The sequence below is a fragment of the Phoenix dactylifera genome, unplaced genomic scaffold (genome assembly GCF_009389715.1).
Source record: "Phoenix dactylifera cultivar Barhee BC4 unplaced genomic scaffold, palm_55x_up_171113_PBpolish2nd_filt_p 000007F, whole genome shotgun sequence".
NCBI classification, from domain to species: domain Eukaryota; kingdom Viridiplantae; phylum Streptophyta; class Magnoliopsida; order Arecales; family Arecaceae; genus Phoenix; species Phoenix dactylifera.
This window is the reverse complement of record NW_024067666.1, coordinates 1,154,473-1,177,855: the sequence shown is the minus strand read 5'-3', so window position 1 is coordinate 1,177,855 and position 23,383 is coordinate 1,154,473. Positions and strand designations below refer to the sequence as shown.

Here is a 23,383-nt window from a genome sequence, read left to right as displayed (position 1 = left end):
TCAAAGTCAGAGTGGGCAGGAAAGAACACGTGGCTCAACAAAGGGCGCCTGAAACCTTAAGAGACACACAATCGAACAGCAAACTAGAGCAGTTTTAGCACTGATGATGTTTTCCTTTCAGATGTCACCTAGTTAGCAAGCAAAAATTTCCAAAAAGTCAAGTGGTGGGAACTTCCCATCATTAAAGCATGCAAAGGTGGTCAGTCTCCCTCTTCTCAGGAGGATATTGTTCAACAATCAACACCTTCCCAACTTCCCAGTATTTCACCTCATTGTTCATATGATGGCGAGAACAAAAATACAGACCAGTTGTTTAGGTCACCATACCCGGCTCGGTGTTTTTGAAGGGGTTGCGTACCAGAGATCCTAGATACTTCTTTACCAACATCAGCCCTGAATACTTGTCAATAACAGTTGTAGACATGGATAAACTGATGCTCTCTAAGTTGATGGCACCAACATTGGCAAGCTGAGTGGTTACCAAAATATGGAAATTTTAAATCAAAAGTACAGAGGCTGCAGGTCATGGCTAGAAACTTAGCTGTTGGTGTCATCAAGAACATATGAACATTCACAAAATAGTTGGTAGAGTTGGGAGTTTGGCTCTTTTCATCCAAACCCTATTAAGCTCATTCGTCCAGAAGAAAGGAGTTCAAGTCTTTACTTGAATAACAAAAATAGAGAGAAGCAACCCCAACAAGTCGGGCGTGGTTCTGGATGTAGAGCTACTCTTTGATTAACATTTCAGATTCCATCATCTACGCATCTCAGTAATGGGCATACTTTGCATGTACCCATGGAAATATCATCAGAGAAGTTATCGTGCAAACGCTCAAGGTTACCTCAGAAAAACAAAGATAACAAGGCCACTTTACTAAGCTCACTTTCACAGCCAATGCAGAAGCCTTTCGCATCCTGAAATCATCGTCACTTTGCAGCTTCATCTGCCATGCTCTTTACTTCATTTTGCATGGCACGTAAGGTTGACAGATCTATACGAGCGTCTCTCTCTTCTTCTGTGACCATTTTATGCAAAGATTCAGTGAATTCACCCTGAATTGGATCTCCACTGTTGTGTGTACCCAAGGACATGGAGGAGTGCTCTCCAGCATCCTCTCGCCCAACAGTTGTATTAGACCTCTCAGCCAGTCCTTCCATCATCACATTTTTCAAGTTGATCTTATTTCCCTCAGAATTTTCCATAATGCTGTGCTTTGGAACTGAATCCCTGCCGAAAGTTTCATTCTCGAGAAGCACACTGTCAGGCACAGCATCAGATACTGTTGAGCTAGTCTGTGTTTCTGTTTGATTGTTGGATACAGCTGATGTTGAATTGGCATGTGCTTCTACATGATTGCTAGTTGCAGATGATGTTGTAGAGTTGGTCTGCAGTTCTCTCTGATTGCTTCTGGGAGACCCTTCCGAATTATTGAATCCAAACTTCGATCCTTTTTTCTCGATAACAGTCCTGTTCGTGGTTGGATAGTCATCCCGGTTGGTCTTGCTCCCTGCCAAAACAACACCCATAATATTATCCTTGGAGACATCTGCCACTCGAACACTCAAATCACTATTAGTCTTCGAAGCATCATCTGCTCCATCAGCCATATCATCCGCATCCACATATTTCTCCTCCGTGTTTTCCATTACTTCCTCACCCGCATCACCATCTTCATCATCAGAATTTTTTGCTTGATTTTCTCGGCGTACAGCACTGGATACATCATCTCTTTTATAACTTTCTTCACGTGCCTTGTGAGAAGAATCCTCTTCAGGGTCTTGGTCATCCAATGGCTGTGTCTCCTCACCCTGACCATCCTTGTCTTCTTCATTGGTCAGTTCTCCATTCTCAGCTTCCTCATCAGCCCTCTCTTGATCCTCCTGCTCATCATCTCTCTCTTGATCTTGCTCATCTATCTCATCATCTCCATCTCCTCCAGCTTCTTCATCCTCCATTGCTTGTTTGACCTCCCGATCTTCTTCTTCTTCTTCAACTTCTTCATTGCCTTCTTCCTTGTCATGAATGCCATTCCCAGAGCTGTTCTCCTCACCACGAGAGAGATCCTTCCTGCCAAGTTTTAAGAACTCTAACTGACTCTCGACTATCTTCTCCGAAGCCTTCAAATTCCTCTCTTCTAGTGCCCTTTTCTTATTATAAGAATGCTTCAACTGGTAAACAAGCCAGAAGCAGACAGCAGCCAGGAGGCACAACTGAAGAATATTTTTCACCCTAAGCCCCTTGCTCCTCTGGTTTCTACTGGATACCTGCCTCATCATTGTGATTCTCTTCTATGAAATTACTCCAAACTATTCCCCCCACCACAATATTGCTAAACCACTCACTTTGAACTATCTCCTTTGCATAATATCAGCAATGGCACCCCCTTGAATCTGTGCAATATGAGCAAAGAAATTATTTTGAAAAAAAATAATCAGGGCAATGATTCTTGTCATATTTAGAGATGACTAGGAGAAGAATCATGATCAATTAAGAAAATACTCAAGGACATGAACAAGTGATATTCCTTTGAATGGAAATTCTCAGAAAAGCATAGCAGGTGAAACAAACTAACGTTAAATTCCAAATTGTTCACAATAAAGACTTCTACATAGCAGCATTAATTTAATAACTTTCATACCATGCACATCAGAACCCTAAGTATCCAAAATCCATTCTGAATCCAGGCTGGGAACCACATCAAAACTAGTTACAAACTTAAAATCCCAAAACGAATCAAGAAAGCAAACGACACAGTACCCTTCCTTCCCAAGAAACAAAAAGAACAAGAAAAAGTAAAAAAAGACTACCCCTTCAAACATACCTAAACCCCATCCTTGATCCTACACAAAAAAAAAAAAAAAAAAAAACCATCAAAATCTAATCTTTTCAACTCATGAAGCCAACTCACATCCCAAAACCCGATTTGAAGAGAATAACGGTGAAAAAAGAAACCATTCGTCAATAAAGAACCCCCAAAACCCAGCAAGAACAAAAAAGGGGGAACCAAAGGATCCATCTCCGAAGGATCAAAAACAAACAAAAATGAACAGAGAGGTGGGAGAAATACCTGAACGAAAGCGGCTCCTCTTCCCTTAACGTGTGACGAGAGAGAGCCCGGGAGAGGGAGAGAGAGCGAGCGAGAGAGGCCAGAGGGTTGAAGCGCTTTGGATTTATGAAGTGCTTGATAGTTTGGGGAACAAAACTCTTAAGTTCCAAGAGTATGATATAAGTAACAACAACTTTTTCTTGGGAGTTGGCATGGATGTTTTGCTGATAAGAGGCCGAAAGCGAGTCATGCCATTAGGAGGTCGTGTCATGCTCGATGATGGCGCCATGCTGTCCCTTGGGCACAATGCATGGATCATATGAAGCCAAGGAGTATTCCTGTGCGACCCACTATTTTTATTTTCCCTATTGGATTATACAATGGTAGAATGCATACGTCCCAAAAAAAAAACAGAATAATAAATATTCCAAAAATAGATCAGAGCAGTAAGCCGTCGAGTGTCTTCCCTCAAATATCTTTAGAATACTCGGCAGCAAGCCATCCAGTCGGCAGCACCATTCATCTTGTGATATATATGACCTGGTGGCAAAGCTTCTTAGCATCCTCAAAATATTCGATAGCAATAAGTGACCCCGATCTATATGGAACTATCCTATGGCCCATCCAACTGCAGATGGCTAATCACTCTCTAGGTTTACATGGTTTACTCATAGCACCGATTAGCATAATTTATCTCTTCCTGTGCTCCTCTCAATTCAGTCTTTAAGAAAATAGTATCACATAGGTGGCATCCCCGTAGATACCAATTCCAAGTTTGGGCGTCTGATGACAAGATCTACTGTTTCAATCACATTTCTAAAGGTGTGTGATGGCCAAGCACCACCAAGTATTAACCATAAGAATTTGTGATTTATCTTGAGAAAATTTCTATGACAATAGTTGTGGAGGATTTTCACTATAATCCTTAGCTTGTTCTTCATTTTGTATCTAATGATAGACTTGTGTTATATAAGCAATCCAAGCTAATTAGCATTGATTGATCCGATGATAGTAAAAAGATTAATTTTACAGGCCATTCAACCTAATTTGGCACGCATGCTAGGAGTCTTCGGATGTGTTCTGATTCTTGGATGTAAACAAGACATCTCAAATTATCTCAAATACATGCTAAGATAGATAATGCTGCATACATGGCTATTGGAGTTCCCTTTAGTTTATAATAATAGAAGTGTGAGCATTGGATTGAGTTAGCCACGCTAATCTCATTTTGAACAGTAAATATCTTATTAGCTGCGGCCGATCCATGAAAATAGGAGTTGTGGAGTAAAGTTAAATTGGGGGAGAAAATTTTTTAGCAACCAAATCTATTTGAAGGGATTCCAAACTCTAGCACCCAAATGGAAAAATGTAATAATTTTTTTGATCCTTCAGCTCATCCCTCCATCTCTTCCTACGTTCCTATCTAATCAACATAAACCCAGATATATTTATCCAGAAACAGAGTGCATTTGGAGAGAGAGAGAGAGAGAGAGAGGATTTCATGATTCATCCGGTGATGAGTCATGAGATGGGGCATGGACCAACTAGGTTCGGCATGCATCTCTTTTCCTTTTTTTCTCTTTTTTTTTTTTTGCATTTTCCCCCCTGATTTCTTGGTACTGTGTCAGATAAAGCGTGAGCTCATACTTTTTGGTGCTCCAGCCAGCTATTCCTATTGGTTGATAAGCACCGAACAGCTAGAAGACGATGGCATCTTAGCTTGTGAAAAGGGAGTTTGGGAGTTGGGACCATCCAACTTCCTTCATTACTTCCTTGCATGTAAATTTCTAACTAAAGATTGAGTTAACTATTTGAGCGAGCCCAGTTTAATGCCAAAGTTGCTAATATGATTTGGGTCCAATGGTGTTGGCACCCTCTTCTGAGGGTTTGTTCTCTAATGTGGTCTAGGATTTAACCCAGTACTTCCATCTCCTTCAAAAAACAAAAAAAACACTAAGATAATTATCTTCTTCTTTTTTTTTTTTGCTAAAAAAAAAGGAGAAGGGAGGAGGAAGGGACAAGCCCATCCCCACATATCAACCTCCACTGGGCCCCCATCCCGCCAGGAGAATATTCGATGCGGCCAGAAATGACCGTGTGTTGGGCACGCCGCCCGATTTTACTCATACCCTCCCCACCCATGGGCCCGACTCGTTACTCCTTTGGGCTCCGGCACGGTTACCCTCCGTATAAGTACGTCATACCTAGCACCATCGAGGCTACCAGCGGACCAATAAGCCCTCCCAAACTACGCGTCCGAGCAGGGAGCGTCCGAGCAGGGAGTATCCAATCTCCACAATTTAATCGACGCCCGCGCGTTTCGAATTCGGAACCGCTTGGTTGGAAGTAAGACCCAGTTTTACTGAGCTACCACCTCAGTGGCACCTCTCCCTCACCTTCAGCAAACTAGAAAACAATGTTAATCTATGTAACATGGATGCACAACTTGTCATCAACTTCTTTGTTATGCCAAGAATTAGATCTAGAATTAGTAGTGAAAATAAAACATGCACGAGGGACAGATTTATATTTATGTTTATGGGTTGAGACAATTGGAGAAAGCTTACTAATGGTGGAAGTGGACAAAATGATGAGATATCCTAATACAAAGCTCTCAAACTTGCTAGCACTCAAAAGTCTCAAACCAAGAGATTGTTCAAAAATCCTTGACAAGGCAAGAGTACATAAATTCTGGCAAGAAGGAAGCTCCATGGATCAGGATCCAAGAAGAAGCCCCATTTGCTAGTGAATCCTCTAAATATAAATGAGACAATAGCATCCTTCATATCAATCATTGTCCCGCATTAGAATCTTTCGGTGTAAAATATAGTGCAAGGCCAAAATGAAAAAAAAAAAAAAACAAAAAAGAACAAACAAGATGATTCCTAAGCTCTTTTGCATATTATGACTTGAGATGTGTCATCAGTGTGCAGCCATGCATGGTTGTCTGATGAACAAAAAAAGGTTCCTTCATGTGTACGTACAAAGCTCGAATCATAAAGCTTTTGAACTCGTTTTTGAAATATCATTAATCCAGCTATTAACTTCTAGTTTCAGTTTAAGTGTCTTATTCTGGATTGGTTCTGCTCTGTTCAGCATTGTAACTATGTGATTACATCCAGCTCACTTAAGAGAGCTGAACACTATTTCATACATTCTCATCTCTTTCTCCCTCAATAAAATTTTAGGGTGGCATTCTGCTTCCCTTCATATTAAAAAATAAAAACTTTTTTTATTCCTTTTGATGAAGATAAAGAGAGTATTACGGATCACTGTTGATGGCGAGCTCTGAATGAAGATGGCGGTGGAATGCCCACACCTCCTATTTTTATCCTTAATGATTGTCGATCGCTTCAAAACCTTGGGAGTGGCCCCAATTTTAGTGATGGTTATGACCACTACAGAATGCTGCAGTAATCATTGCTAACAGGCACTGTAGATCAATTGATGCAGAAAGATTTTTAGATTCAATATAAATCATTTTGGCCAAATAAGTTGGATAGGATCCAAAAGCATGAATCATTATATCAGAACTCTAAAATACAAACTTTTGGAGACCATAACTTGATCATATAAGGTCCAATTAATATGATCTTTTTTTTCCTAAATCAGATAACTTTTTGAAATCTACGGCGTGATGCTCTGTCTTTTGGGAGACGATGCCGCTAGTAATCGAGCCAAAATTCCATCATTTGGAGGTCTGAAATAGGTCGGTCAAACTAAAAATTTTTTTTTTGGATAAGATTTTAATTGGACATATCTCTCCATCCAAGTAGAATCAGACGGAGCGACAATAGGAGAATTGATGTAGAAAACAAGATCTATCTCTCAAAGAACTCTAGAAAAAAGAATCCTATTAGAATGAGAAAGAAAAATCCTATCCGAATTGTGTAAGGCCGGATCTTGTCATTATAAATAGAGGACATATATCTCTTTTTTTTATTATCAACGAAAGAAAAGAGATTTAAGCTTTATTTTTATAATTCTTCTATCTTATTCTAATTTTTTTACAAGAATCGAGTTGTACAAGTTGCAAAAAAAAAATTTTTTTTTTTTAAAGCAGGATCACCAATTAAAGCTGTGGTTAAGCAACTGAGGCATACGGTGAAGTTTTCAACCATATGACAATTCTCTGTTGGAACTTCCGAGCGGGCTATGGCCTCCCCTTTTAAGTGGCGAATAAGCAAACAATCTCTCAAAGACTCTGAAGGCTGGGTTGCATGCTTCTAAGAAATGAAGCTTAGAAGTTTCAACATACAGCTTCTTCGATCTCCATGCGGAATTTCTTTCGACGAATGACAAACTTGCAATGCCAGAGAATCCCGTGGAACAATCGATGGCTCGCCATTCCACTCCGGCGAAGTCTCCATCATTTCTCGAATCACTCTCGAGAACAGTGGCATCAAATGGACACTGACTTAAAGCCCAATGATCGAAAATCTAGAGTTGCCTTCCATGAAGAACTTAAAAGCCCTTAGATGGCTCATCTCATGTTCTTGGCTCATTGTGGGTGACTTCAATATCACTCGATTCTCCTCCCATCGCCATAAAAAGTTGTGATAAAAATGGTTAGCAATGGTAGCTGATAGAGGGCAAAATGGATCGTCTTGCTCAGGACAAGAGATCGTCCCATCCCGTCCTGGCCGAGCCAAATTTGAACCACAGGTCCACAACAGTAGCTATTGCCATGATATTCACATTGATGGTGAAAAGTTTTTTTTTTTTTTTTTTTTTTTTTTTTGAGATTAGATGGGACTAATCCCTATCTTTCTACTCTACATCTTCCCCATCCCTTGAGGACTATACTCCATCCAGAATCAAATGATACCATCCAAAAAGTACCACTCACAAATTTAAAACAATAGTTTTCCCTATTTTTCTTTGCTGTAATTATTCCCTTTACTTTGCATACAAAGATCACAACTCACAAGGTTAGTTCTCACCCATATTTGTCTAACAACAAGAGACACAACAACTAGCTGCCCTCAAACCTACCCTTTAATCTTTATACGCCTTTGTTAAAAAACATTTGGGGGGTAACCAAGTCACAGTTAGAACCCAAGCTCTGGAGGAACGATGCCTGCTGAACACGGCCCGGCCAACCCAACTTAGCCCATTTTTGTCTCTGCTGTCGCATGCATTTCATTACAACAATACTATTTATCTTTAAATTATATATTTTAAAATTTTAATATTAAAATAGTTCTCATTATGATAGCTATTATAATAGAAAATAACAGTTAATAATAGAAATTATCGGTATTATTTGTCCAATCACTATTTATTTGATAGAAAAGTTTGTAAATTTATTAGACTAGAAGGAAAATTCAAAAATATAGTGTATTTAGGAAAACAGTACAAATAAAATTAAATAACAGTCGTTTTTTGTATTATAACAAACCGTTATAATACTAGCAACGCATTATAAGGGCCATTATCTTTTTAAAAAAAAAAATTATATTAGCACCATGCATCTACACATAAAAAATTACAAAAAAAAGCATTTTACATGAATACCCTCCTAAATATTGAATTTTACATGAATACCATTTCAAAATTGATATTTACATGTATTCCCTCGTAAAACACTTATTTTACTATTCTACCAATTTTAATCCTTGTTTTTACATTGTACTCACGTTATCTAACGTTAAAAAATTAACAGTTTTAAATTAAAATGACTAAAATACCCTTAATAGATAGGTGTACAAAAAACAAAATGGAAGACAAAAAAATAATTTTAAAATTTTATTTTATTTTTAACTAAATTAAATATGGTTTTTATTAACGGTGTTAGGCATTTGTGCAAAAACAATATTTTATGAGGGTACAAAAATAAATAAATACATTTTAAGAAGATATTCATGCAAATTTAAATTTTTAGGAGGGTATTCATGTAAATTTTTTAAAAAAAATACAGACTTTGCTATGACATCTGGAAGAAAAAGAAATAAAATGGAGTCAAGATCTAGGGGTAGAGTTGAATCTCGCAGTTGATTCAAGAAGATAACATGATAGAGGGAGTTTGATACCAGTATAACGGCTATGTCTCCTCAAATGCTGGTTGGGAATCATAAAATTTATGTCTCTTTTTTATGCAACTTGTGACTTAAACCAAAAAGCAAGAGAAACTCTAGGCGGCTATCATAAATAAAAGGTACGGTTATCTATAAATAAATAAAAGTTTTCACTCAGCAGAATGCAACGCACTGTAGAGTTTGAGTTTCATTTGAGTTTCACATTACCAAACATTCAAGCACAACTGTTCCTGAGTTCATGCAAAAGGTGATCATCTTTCGATCACGAAACTGAGTCTATGCATTGTATGCCCAAAAATTCTTTGTTTTCTCTCCATGGCAAGGCTACCACTCCAATCTCCATGATAAACAAATTTGATAGCTGTCAATCTCTTGATGACGACTTTCGAGTATTACACAGCACTCTATGGTACAACCCGTGCACTGTAGAGGATTTATGCTTGGTGTTAGGGGTGGCAATCGGGTCGAATCGGATCGTAAACGGGTCGAGATCAGGTCAGAAAATCATAAACCTGAACCTGACCTGTTTATTAAACATGTCAGAAATTACAACCTGAATCTGTCATGTTTAATAAACAGGTAATCAGACCCGACCCGTTTAACCTGTTTAATAAACATGTAATCTGTTTGCCCAACCCGACCCGACCTGTTTAACATGTTTAACCCGTTTAGACCTATTTAACCTGCCCAACAGTTAAACGGGTTAAACGGTTTAAACGGATCAGACATCTAAAACCCGTATCCGACCCAATTAATAAACATGTTAAATGGGTCGACTTGTTTACGATCCGAACCTATTTAGGCCAAACCCAAATCTGTTTATGGTGGGTCGAACACGGGTCGGGTTGACAGGTCGGGTCATATGTTGCCACCCCTACTTGGTGTATATATATATCATGCTACATGGGCAGCTATGAAGCTAGCACAGCATCTTCTATGCTTACAATGTTGCTCTTTTAAGGGATTTTAGTTATATGTCATTTAACTAATCATGTTATTCCCATATTTAATATGAGAAGAATTTAATTGTCATTTATATTTTACCAGGTTTCTTTCCCACAGCTGCCGGCCAATACTTCAGTTTTAGAATGGATGGAGACGTGCTACCAGCCGTCTCGGTATTTTTATTTTTCGTTTCTATGGAATGATGATGGGATCATCACCAATTAGAAATATCTTGGGAAACAATGGCACCCGCTTTGAATCCAAGAATTTCTTCCAATATGGAGGGATGCAACCATTAATAGATTAGAGATAGATTGGAAAAAATAAAATAAGGCCTTTGTATTCTGAAAATCGTGAGAAATATCAAGAGAGATTGAATGCACTCTTTAGGCAAATAGGTGGATATCTGAGTTCATGTGGAAGATTTGAGCTCTTAGGGAGTGGATGAAATTTAGGATTAACAAAAAAGCTCTTTGAACTTTATCATAACATAGTACTGCATGACACATTCTACTTTTGAGAGAGCAATGCATATAGCATAACTTGAAGTAAAAATCATTTAATAATTTTGTTCAATTTTGTTTTTCATGTATAATAATAGAAATTATAGAGACAGGTCGGGTTGGACCGGAATTGGCGCAGTCTAAATCTAATCCTATCTGAGACAGGTCCAAAAAATTACATCCAAATCTAATACGTTTCCATTCAGACTAGATTAGTTAGAATTCAAGATTTATTTCATTAATCCATCAGATTTTTCAGCTTAAATAAGATCGAGAATAATCCAAATTTAAATCGTAATAAATATGTGTAATTTGATTATTTTATTATGTCATATATATAAATATAATGCAATAAAATATCAAGATAATGTGCAGACATTATCAATAACTTACTCCATATAGTATTTAGTTACCAATTTTGCATAAATTGAAGTCAACAAAATGAAATAACGATCGCTACATTAGATTTAAGAATAATAGCTTAAGTTCAGGAAAATCGTAAAATGCATAGTGTACCAATTGAGGGTCACTTTAAGTTAGGAACAAGGTTATACCCCCCATATTTTTGAGAGAGGGGGATGGAAGGAAACCTGTTTAATCCAATTCATTTACAAAATGAGCCACAATTTTTCATTCATGCCTGATCCAAATAACTTCTGTTCGGGTTAGACCTGTTTTTTTTTTTTGGTCTCAAATCGACATCTGATTGAAAATAGCTAGGTTAGTCAAATCCATTTGCAGGCATATAGGATTCATAATAGGTTGCACTTGGCTTAGCAAACCTAAAATTTTTACATGTAGTATGACTCGGAAGCCATGACCTAAGGAGATACAAGAGCAGATCTATAGGCTATTCCATGACTAGTTTTAACTATTCTTAGTAAAACATTATACATGTTCTGCATCACTTTGCTTCAACTGAATTTCATCTTTTCTTCTCTTGTATTATTATCTTTACTTCGCATTATTGACATGTTACAAATCTTTCTTTTGTTCTTTTATTCTTCTTCTTTTTTGTGGGAATAAAGAATAATCTAATGCCAACAAGTGGGGCATCTATCTTCAGATCCAAATTAAGGCTACCCACAAAGAATAATTCACACAAAGATGCTTGTAAAATACAATGTAGCCATGTAATGTTCTTCGCATGCGTTTGGATATGGCAAAAATATTCTGTCATCAACATCAGGAAGGCAAGATTTTTATTGGCACATCCATGTATCAAGATTGAGAGCTCAACATGAATATATGGTGCTATGGCTCCGCGGCTGATCCATCACCATGAATAACTATATATGATTCCTTAGGGGTCTCATATGGGTGATGGCCCCATTGGGTTGCACATTCAAGTATAACTTTAATTTTACCATACAGATTGCTTGTAACTTAGACCTCTCCAAGTCTTCTTATTCATCACTTATACTCTGCATGCATCACAAGATGAAGTCAGTGGTCCCTTCCCGGGTCCCATTAGAACTCTGCAGTTGAGCATGCTCGGGCAAAAATAGTACCAGGATGGGTGACCTCTTGGGAAGTTCCCGTATTGCGCTTCTTTTATTTTCTTGGTCTAAAAAAAAGAAGCCAGTGGTCCCTTGCCGAAGCCAGTTGAAAAGACATCATGGCCCATTGAAATAAAGAGTAGATCAACAAGGCCAAGAATCCACCAAGCCATCATTGATCTCCAGCTGTTAGTCGCTACTACATTCCGCTGAAACAAATACTTCGGCCATGGTTTTGGCATCTAATTCTGGGCACGAATGGTGCATTCCCAGGTATCTGAGACCGAGTAATTTGTTTTGGCTGGATCTCTCCTCTGTTCTCCCCCTTGCCTTTGCCTTCCCAACCCCAACTTGCTCTCGGGTTGTACGGTTCGCTGCTCATTCCCGGAAACAATTTAAACAAACACCTTCGGCTGGGCCGCAGCTGCCGTGCCCATGAACTAAAAAGCTTCTGATTTTTGAAGGCAACGCACCGTCAGCTATGCGTATAGCTTTTGCACGAGCACATCACACGTGCAGCTGCATCACCGTTTAAACTTGTGGGCCTGCTTTCGAGGTTGGGAATCCATGGTATAACAAGTGTTGTGGATGCGGACAAAGAAGACGGAGAAGTGAAGCAATAGGAGGCTGCATGGGAGGGTGTCTCCTATACGAGGCGAGTTCTGGAGGCAGAACTCAGTTGAGGTGGTTGAGTGGATTCTATAGGAGGGGTGGGGGGTCTTCGACCATCCGCTTCTAGAGGACGTCCGACGGTTGCTGTAAGAGTGTGATATTTTTCAAGTTGGCCATATGTTCTGGGAGGAGAACAGAGCTGCTGACTGAGGCCCTGTTTGGGAGAGCTTTTGGAGGGCCAAAAAGCACTTTCTGGCATTCCAAAAGTACTTTTAGATAAAAAATGATGTTTGGTAAAATTTTTGGAAAGCTGTTTCAGCTTTTGCGGGAAGCTGAAAACAGCTTTTGGGGAGAAGCTCCAATTAGGAGCTTTCTGAAAACGCTATTTTAAGCTTTGTTGGGAAGCTATTTTTGGACCAAAATACCTCCATTTAAATCACACTTTTTTCTCCAAAACCCTCATCCCGCCTCTTCCTCTCTCACCCATCCTCTCCCTCTCCCTCTCTATCTTCTTCTTCCTCTCAATGTCGCCGCCTCTGTTCCTTCTTCTTCTTCTTCTTCTTTTTTCTTTTTCTTTTTTTGTTTTGGGAGCTCGTGGCTGCCCACGGTGGCAGCCACCATGCTGGCCACTACCTATGGCCGGCGACCCCTCTATATTTCAATGAAATAAAGTAATAAATAAATAAATAAACTAAAATAAATAAAAAGAAAAATAATTAGTGAGTAGCAAATAATCTGATCTAAATAAATAAATAAATAAAATATTAGTAATTATTTAACCAATTTTATCACCTAGCTAGAAAATTTGTTAGAGAGATAAATAGTCATTAGAAGGATAAAAAATTAATTTACACTAATATTATAATATTTTATATATTTACTATTGTATGATACTATAAATATAATATTATATTACATTATATCATAATACATTGATATGTTATGTTAAATAATTTAATATTATATTAAATTATTATTCTATAATATATAATGTTATAGTACTATATTATAATAATATTATATTACATTACATTAATATTATACTATATCATATATTTATGTATTAATACATATTATATTTTATTATGCTCTGTTGTATAATAATGGTAATGTCCTTTATGGTCATTTTTTCACACAAAAGTACTTTCTCAGTTTGTTTACCAAACACATGTTAAAGTGTCACAATTCTTTAGAAATGTAGTTACCAAACAGCAAACAGGTTTTTATAAACGCTTTACTTCAGACAGCTACTTTCAACAGCTCTACTTCCAAAAGCTCTACTACTAACAGCTCCTCTAAACAGGGTCTGAGTTACCTCTTTTGCTGCTCATCATTCTGAAGAGATTATTTAGACCCGTTGTGTATCTGTCCCTCCACAATTATGGAGTATTTTGTCCCTTAACTCAGTAGGCAAATGCTCACGTGAGATTAGTGTGAGCGGCCGATGTACCCAAAAAAAAAAAAAAGCAGTAGGCGGATGGATCGCATTAACGAGGGAAGGAAAGTGATGTATGGCAAAGTGGAAGGTACCCGCATTTTAATTTGTTCTTAATTAGGATGTAGGATTTGAACTGGATGTTTGTAGCATATAACAACTCTAATCCAGACTGCCAATTTGCCAAGTTTATTGCATGCTTTCTTGTACTGCTTCTAAAATAAATTGGCCTCTATTTTCCAGTAGTAGAGCTTACGTGCATGTAACATCTGTTATAGTTCCACATGTTCATCATATAGATATCTACCGTGTACCATAAGTGGTGCACCACCATCAGGAGATGGACGGTTATCAAATAATGCACATTATGTATGACACAGCATGCGCTCGTGGACTACTTTATTTTATGGCAGTCTATCTCTTGATTGCAGCCATTCATCGCCATACGATTTTTTGTGGTATTATGCGTGCACCACAAAAGGATTTGTGCTCAGCAGATATATACTGATAAAAAAATAGAAAAATAAATAAAAAAAAGGACCGGTCGGGATATCCGATACTATTTGTGTACTGCAATTCCCAATTTGCAGTTCAATCTCATGCGAGGTGCGAGCAACCGAGTTAAAAGAACAAAAATTCTCTGGTGCATGCACCAGAGAAAATCATATGGAACTAGTTTTTTTTTTTTTTTTTGCCATATCTTCTATAGTGTGCATCTTCATGTGGAAATCCAAAAGTCATATTGACATGAAACTCTTTTCAGTAGGATTTCTCTATCTTGTAACTTTAAAATATTAAAAAAAATTGTGATACGGGCATGACGCGTTGAGGCTGTCTGCTTGCCCTCATTCTCCCTCTTTTTTTTTTTCTTTTTCTTTTTTTTTTTTGAAGATAAAAGCGGCTACTCATTCATATAACTCTAACATAAGTACACCCATCTAGATTACGGAAAAGTAAAAACAACAAAACAAAAGGAACATCTGATCCAGACGTCCACAAAAAATTTTCAGAGTGCCGGGCAATAAAAGAGGCGACCCAGTCTGCATCCCTGTTCGCCTCCATAAACACATGAACTGCCTGAAAACCGTCCATCGACTGAGCCATCCTGCGTGTCTTCCGGATAAGAGGATGACCATCACCATACCTGTTGTCGATCACCACCACTGAGTCCCCCTCAAGGTGCACCCGCTCCACACCAAGCACCTATCTGGCATAGGATAACCCCTCCCAGGCAGTCTGCAACTCTACCCCAACAACAGTAAGCCTTGGTGTCCGCCGCCCACCTGCAGCAAGCATCCTACCACAGTGGTTTCTGATCACAAAGCCAATCCCTCCAGTCGCGCCATCCGTTAACCTGCTGCCGTCGAAATTTACTTTGAGCTCTTTATCCTCGTCAAGTCTCTCTTTGTTCATTCGAGGGACTTTCCTCCATCCGTTCATATAATTTTCTCTGCGCATCAAGAGGATTTTTGTTCCGAGTTACATATCTCGCTGCCTTCTAAAATATAGCTGGAATGACAGCACATAGATCCCAGTTTAACTCGCGAATCCTGACTATATTTTGATGAAACTGTGGTACTTAATATTGCTTGGTGCTTGGTTCAGCACATGGCTCATAGCTCCTTTTTGAAAGTTGCCATGGATCTAAGGTAAACAAAGCACAATTTTCTAATAATTAGCAGTAAAAAATTTTAAAGGATACAAGGTACGGGCTATTCAAAAACAAAAAAAAGATAAAAACACAATCTACCCGACTACCCCATAATGAGTTCGGATCCCCTACAATTCGCGAGCGAACTAGAGAGGTCCAAGTTATATCACCTGCTGCACATCTAATCTCAGAAAAAAGGAAAGAAAAGAAAAGATTGGACAAAGCCAAGACGTACGAGTGTTTTGTCCAATCTGATTATTTGTTGTGTTACATGAATGCGCATGCGTTGTCTAGTCCAATTACCTACTGTTTTATGACGCATGGGTGATGGAAATAAGACCCCTCCACCAACCCAAGAGTATCCAAACCAGATTTTGTTAAGGCGTCATGATTGGTGGTGCATTTTATCTACAACCTTAGTCAGGACAAGATAATTACCAATGTTCCAAAAATAAGATAAAATAAAATAAAATAAAATATACGATGGAACAAGGCCGAACAGAACAAGGCAAAACAAGTTCTATAAACAACAAGAAAATTTGTCAAAAACAAGACATATATTCCAAACACCCTGCAAACATCAATCACATTGCACAATCTGAAACCTGAGAACGTCCCCCTTTTGTTGAAATCACCACTTATTTCCAAAACTTAAGCTGCTGATAGAATAAAATAAATTTATTTATATATTTTATATTTTTTATACTTTTCTAGTATATAGACAAAACTTTTTTCTAATGAATAAGCTCAATATATAACTTTTTTAATAATAAAATTAAAAAACATAGAAATAGTCTTAAAATTATCACTTATCTTAAAAACTTAAATTAATAATATAAAATAAATTTACTCATATATTTTATATTTACTTGCAGTTCAGCCATGGTGCTCCTTTAAGACATAACTCATTTTGTACTGGCCATCAGATGGTGACATTGGAAACCGAACCTCCTCGCCAATCCCAACCCCACACCACCACGCATTCCATGCCTTATGTTCCAGTTAGCAAAATGGGACGGATGACAGCTATCCATGCCATCACCTTTTCCAACGATCCCCATGTGGTTTTGAACCCCCCTTGACAGCACCAATTTACTTCCTTTACAAATCCGTGAACTTTTTCCTCCTACATCCACCTAAAAAGCCACCCTTCCTGCGTTAATGATGCCCCAATGCCTTCTTTAATGAGCCATTGCCTTCATGGGTTTTAATTGGACTTTATTTATAATGTTAGTATAGATTAAATAAGATATAAGATGAGCTTTATCATGCAACACACTAAACAAAAAAGTACGCTGTATTAATCAATCTATATGCCATGTCTCACAGAACGAAAGTATCATTAAATTTCAAAACAAAACGCAAGGCTCCGTCACACACCACCAGTACCGTCTGAGAAGGGCTAAACCAAATTCTCCGATCCTCGATAGCGAACTCATTGAAGGTTAAAAATCACCTAGAAGACTTCAGTTTTTTTTTAAAAAAAAAAACTAGAAGATAGCCAAAACAAGGATGAAATAATTCTCACAAGAATTAAAGTCTCCTCCGCTGTACAATTGCAACAAGATAGCCAACTAGACAAAGTCCAATTAGTTAGTAAAACTTAGCCGTTAATGCGATCATAACGAGAAAGGAAAAAAGGAAACACGGCACACAAATCAGACGGACGAGAATCAGCGGAACAGGTCCGGTGAGTTCAACTCCCTCCGGAGCTTGTGCGAGAAGAGCCGGCAGGCGTCCATGCTGAGATCGACGGCGGCCGCGAGCGCCACGAACGCAGCCGCGTCCTCCGTGCACCCGACGTGCTGGACACCGACCTCCACCGACGGCCGGCTACACTTCCCCTCCCCCTCCACCGTCGACGACATCACGAATCCCCGGTACCCCGAGAAGGGCCACGGCCCGGCTCCAAAGTCGATGCTCCCCCTCGGGCTCCCCGCCGGCGAGCCACCGGCGCCGGTGAGGTCGATGGTGAACTTGCCGCCCTTGCTGGTGCTGACGGTGCACTCGGCTAGGGGGGCACCGGCGCTCACCGCGGTGTCCGGGACGAGCTGGAATCGGTAACCGAGGCCATCGCTCGTGCCGCCACCGCGCTCCCGCCAGGCCTCGAGGCGGGCCCAGGGCTTCCAGGTGCCGTCGCCCGGCCGGAGCACGAGCCATGCGCCGGGGTTCGAGCGGCTTACCCGGTCGGTCCCTGGGGATGCCACGAAGGGCGTCACCATGGAGGCGAGCGCCACCGGCGAGCCGGAGAGGTCGTGGACGGTCACGGACCACCCCTTCCGCTCCTTGATCGGCCGCTCCCGCTCCGACCCGAACGATGACAGCCAACTTCTCGAATTGCACGGCTCCGCTGGCACCGACCTGGCCACCAAAAAAACAAAATGATAAACAAAGCAAGAAAACGCATCAGGCCACCAGATCAGAGCATCGAATGTCCTCCATTTCTCCAAAATGACAGAAATCGCCACGATTTGTTTCGAGAATCGCTAAAATGACTTTTTTTAATCTGAAATCCATGACCATTTGTTGCTTGAAACGGCAATGCATGAGGAAAAACTCGATCGGGACGAGAAAATCCTAATATTTCAGAAGAACCAACCTGGATCTCAAATTACGGTCGGCGGGGTTCCGGCAGCTAAACTTGCAGGTGAAGACGGGCTGGCGCATGGAGCCCTGGACCTGGAACACCTGGGGACTGCATTCCGGCTCGCCGCCGAACTCGAAGACGAAGCGGGGGTCGGGATCGGCCCGGACGGTGAGGTGGAGCTGCGCCGACGAGCTCTTGGACCCTTTTCCGACGGAGACCCACCCGCTTTGGAACACGCACGCCCGCCCCTCCGCCCCTTTGAGATCCAGCGGCAAATTCACCTTCCCGAGGAGCTGGCCGGAGCTCACCCCACAGGTGGTGCCCCGCCGGCCAGTGTAGATGGCCACCTTAAGCCGGGCCTTCGCTCCCACGAAGATCGACTTCCCGGAGAGCTTCTCAAGGTCCGCACGGGCGAGATGAAAGACAGCGGCGAGTGTCAGCGCCGCGGAGTGCTGGTCTCCGCCGCTGGAGAAGGACACCTCCGGCGGGACGAGGGGGACGACCGCCGTCTGGTAGGGGAACTTGTTTAGCCAGATCTTGCAGAAGCACGGCGAGCTGGACGGGTGTACGCCGGCCCCCGCCGGCCGCGCCGCCACCGGAATCTTGAGCGCCAAGTTCCCGACGAGGACCCGGACGAACGGACACGGGTCCATCTCTATCTCCCTCCGCCTTCTCTCCTCCTCTTTCTCTCTCTCTTTTCTCGGCCGTGGATTTGCCGAAATTAGGAGCTAGCGAGCGCTAGAGGAGAGAAATGGTGGTGGAGGAGGAGCAGCGGTTTAAGTGGAAGGGGAAGGGAAACTACAGCCTGGCGGGGGATTAGCTGGGAGGGGGTGGTGGAAGCATCCATAGGGAAGCGTGCGGGCGTGAGCTGTTTCCCGCCACACGTACGACGCTCATCACTGAGCCAACACCAAGTGGTGGAACGATTCTTTTGTTTTCTTTAAAATATATATATATATATAATTTATTTAATATAAAAAAAATATTATCAAAGCCAGTTTGATGGTTTTTTCTCTCTTTTTTTTTTAATAAATGAAAGAATTCGGGTGGGGGCGAAGGGGAGTGGAGGAAGGAGGTGGGGCCCGGAGATCTGAAAAGGTTCAGAAAATGAGGGAGTAATGGATGTACGGACAACGGAAAGGGGATTGGGGAATTAATTTAATGGGCGGCCTGGCTACAGGCTGGCAGGAGGTGCGGGACAGTTTGGAATCCGAAGCGAAAGCGAGCCGGTTTGCTAGTTGTTGGCCTGCAGCTCCGCTTTTCCGGATGTGGAATCGTTTATTTACAGCTAGTGCCATCCATAGCTCACGTGTCACGATTAAGCAAGGTTTGGAACCCCCCCAAAAAAAAACAAAAAGAGGGGAAAAAAAAATCAAAACCGTTTTTTACCATTATAATGATTATAAAGGCCGTTATTTGTCTAAAATTAGCTTTTAAAAATTTTATATGAAATAATTGCTAAAATAAGGGCTCGTGTTGTAACAGAAAAAATAGGAAGGATATATATTATTGGACCTTAGTATTGCTTGTGAAGGGATTTGAGAGACAAATTTGGAATTTAAAAAGATATATATTTTTTTTTAAAAAAAACAACTTTTATTTAGTAAGATGTAAACCATCAGTAGATAAAGCAATATAAGAGAACCATAGATTATTATATTATTGCTTGCTCACTCAAGTTTAGTTTTTCTTTTCTTCTTTCTTTTGTTTCTTTTCAAATCTATAAGATAAAAGCATATATTTAAGCAATATCTAGCTTACCACAAAGATCTCGTATGTTCCTTCACAGTAGATGGTAGAAATACATGACTCTCACTATCTGCTCGACCTTGGCCGGGCTTATGTCAACTAGGTCAATTGCGGGCCCAAATTGAAATTTAACATCTCCCTTTCGATTTGACATGGGGCCGGCAACCCTACCAATCCTAACGCACAAATAATAATGACCGTAATATCTCAACGCGATCTCTAGCCAAATAGCTGGTCCTCCATTCGCTTTTTTATTTTAAAGGGGGTATATATATATATATATATATATATATATATATATATATATATATATATATATATATATACATATATATATATATATAGCAAATTAGTAATTTCTCTTGAGATTAGATTTGTAGAGAACTTGGAGAAAACATGGATAGGTCTAAAGAGGAAGAAAGCCTGCTTAGGACAGCATGAAAGGCTATTATCTATGCAAGGTCGTCACGACCCCCACCTCGCTTCCGGCTAGCGGCCGCGACGGACCTATGATGCGGGTTGGCATAAGGCCACCAGCCACCACGTACAATCCTACTTACATATCATAATCATCACTAAATCCCTGAAAATTTTGGCATGATATATGCACAAAATAATCACCAAAATTTTCTATATTTACCTATCAGGATATATCAATACATACAATAATTCTACCTGTCAAAGCAGCACATATAACCTGCTACAATATAAACTTGGACAAGATATCGCAATACATCATCACAGGCACACAACTGATCTGCATATATATATATATATATATATATATATATATATATATATATATATATATATATATATATATATATATATATATATATATATATATATATACATGTTTCCCAATCCATCCATGGTTAACACATATCCACAATAGGATCTATGACTGTAACTATACACTATGTACAACAAAAGGTTTATATTACACCAAAATGTATAAACCTCTATCTACATTATACTATGGAGCGGTACAACCAGCAAGCAATCTCTAACCCTGCTCCTCTCTAAACGACATCTGCCCTGCAACAAAAATATCAAACTGGGGAGTGAGTATATGAATACTCAGTGAGTGGAGTAGAGAGTACTATACATATGAGACAAGATATAATCATGGCTCGAGGTGAAATCTCAAGAACATATGAACAGTCATCAATAACAGGATACACATAACTCAACATAAGAAATATGGAGTAAATCATCAATATTACCACAATCAATATCAACTCATATGAAGCACATATGGAATAATCAAGTAAACATATATGCTACTCATGAATATGCTCGACAGATCATAACACTGAAATGTGTAAATCAGGGTGTCAATATGCGAAGTCATCACTAGACAGTTGTCAGGAGGCGGATCTTACACCCCAGGCGAACCACAACAACTCCCTACTATCACATGCATATACAGAATAAGACACCATACCGATAATGTAAATGCTGGCCAGTATCCAAGACAGAAATCCATAGAAAACCGTAAGACTCATCTCACATTTGAATACTAAATAGCACCTTACGGGAATTCTACATCCGTGGAAAGCCTACTGCACCTCGCGGGGACTTACTATGCGGAAAGCAAATATATGTCGTAGGACTGGCCGATCTTACGCCTAGGGCCGTGTCCCCCCTAGGAAGGGACTGGGTTCCGCCCACCCAGAAGGTTACTATGTGTACACAGGCCGATGTCTAACCCCATTGACTATGGGTGTCCTGTAGATACTGCCAAGCCATGCATGAATACCATAATGCACCCTCCTAATACTCTACTGAAAAGAAGTATAATCGAGACTACCACTCACTCGACCACCACCCAATCATAACTAAAATCAGAATTAGGAGTGAGGGGTCAAGGGAGTGCAATGCAACTTAATATACCACTGAAAAGGCTCTACAAGTCTTTGAAATAGAGAAAATGAAATCAATTTACAAAAAAAGTCATTTCATAATTTGGAACCAATTTGACTACTCTTCTACCCCGTATAATTCCTCTCAATGTTCCCTCAAATACATGTACAAAATAATCAAGCATGGAGAAACAAGATTATAGAGGAATCTACTACAATATCAATCAATATGCACAAGTGGAATCAATTCACACTTGGCGACTTTCATAAAAATGAATTAAGAATGCTCATGGTGCTAAGTACATGACTTTCACTCACCTGCCAATCCGGCACAGCCCTGATACGCCTCCAAAAATCTACAGTAGGCAGTAGGGAACTTCCTCCTCTTGTTCCCTAGCTTCTTGCCCAACTGATACATGCATTTACAATACATTTAGTCTTGTATCAAAGGCCATAATCTACGTACCAATCATAAATATAGAAAACTTTAATTGATTCAACTCCCCCCTTTTCTAAATCCTTTCCTTTTCCCCTTTTTCCTATCAATTAATATTTCCCTTATATGTATTATGATGCAAAAGCATCACACACACACCTTAGGCCACTACTATAGGGTCAAGGTGCGAGAAAGAGTCAAAATTCTCCTTCACTAAAAATTTCACTGAAGCGTGAGTCGACCCCAACCTCATGAGTCAACCCCATGTGAGTCGACCCCGATCACAGAGCTACAAAACTTCATTTTCTGAACTCTCAGAGAGAGTCGACCCCCAACCTCGTGAGTCGACCCCAATCTGCCCCAAGTCGACTCCAGTTGACCTCGAGTCGACTCCGGCGCGTTTTGAGGCGACTCCCATCATTTTTCTCACCTTCTTCATCTCGGATGAACAGTAACCTAGACTGACAGCGGGTTACTTCATCCCGGTTTTGATCCACTTTCCAAACTCCAAATTTTATGAAATTTATACCTAATATTCTACACTTATAGGGGTTTCCAAAATAGTAAGAGACATGATCATCGGAGGCCGGTTGACCCCCGAAATAATTCACCGAAGTTGGGACTTCGACACAGTTTTTCCGCAGTGCCGGAAAAACTTGTCGAAATCCGATTCTTCCTCTTTTAACTACCTCTACAACCCTTATCCAACCTCTCTAGACCACATCCACCCTTTGTATAGCCTAATTTCATTAAAAGACTAGGTAGGGATGGGTATTTATTTTTTTCTTTTCGAAAAATCGAAGTCTTTGCGTAGAGAGGAAGGAGACCTACGCTTTTTCCTTCAGCTAGTAGCGCAACCGGGGCTCCTTTGCACCTCAAACTTCCTTCCCTTCTTCTTTCTTCTTCTTCTTCTTCTTTTCTTTCTTTCTTTTCCTTCTCTCTGTGTCTCTCCCTCTCTGTTTAAAATCCACCGCCTCATCCACCAAACCTCCTATTTAAGTCACATCAAATACCAA

At 40.0% G+C, this 23,383-nt stretch overlaps 2 protein-coding genes across 2 annotated transcripts; both read right to left on the bottom strand.

Moving 5' to 3' along the window:
* Window positions 1-449: 449 nt before the first annotated feature.
* On the bottom strand, window positions 450-3,287 carry LOC103696909 (cilia- and flagella-associated protein 251-like). The gene is made up of 2 exons (XM_039115713.1): window positions 3,069-3,287; window positions 450-2,391 (listed from the first exon to the last, which is right to left on the bottom strand). Exon 2 carries the CDS (start codon window positions 2,275-2,277, stop codon window positions 928-930), a length of 1,350 nt encoding a protein of 449 aa, XP_038971641.1. The 5' UTR covers window positions 2,278-2,391; window positions 3,069-3,287; the 3' UTR covers window positions 450-927.
* A 13,913-nt stretch (window positions 3,288-17,200) lies between these two features.
* On the bottom strand, window positions 17,201-19,170 carry LOC103696910. The gene is made up of 2 exons (XM_008778631.4): window positions 18,330-19,170; window positions 17,201-18,091 (listed from the first exon to the last, which is right to left on the bottom strand). The coding sequence occupies exons 1-2, from the start codon at window positions 18,968-18,970 to the stop codon at window positions 17,404-17,406; spliced, it is 1,329 nt and encodes a 442-aa protein (XP_008776853.2). The 5' UTR covers window positions 18,971-19,170; the 3' UTR covers window positions 17,201-17,403.
* Between the last annotated feature and the right edge of the window lie 4,213 nt (window positions 19,171-23,383).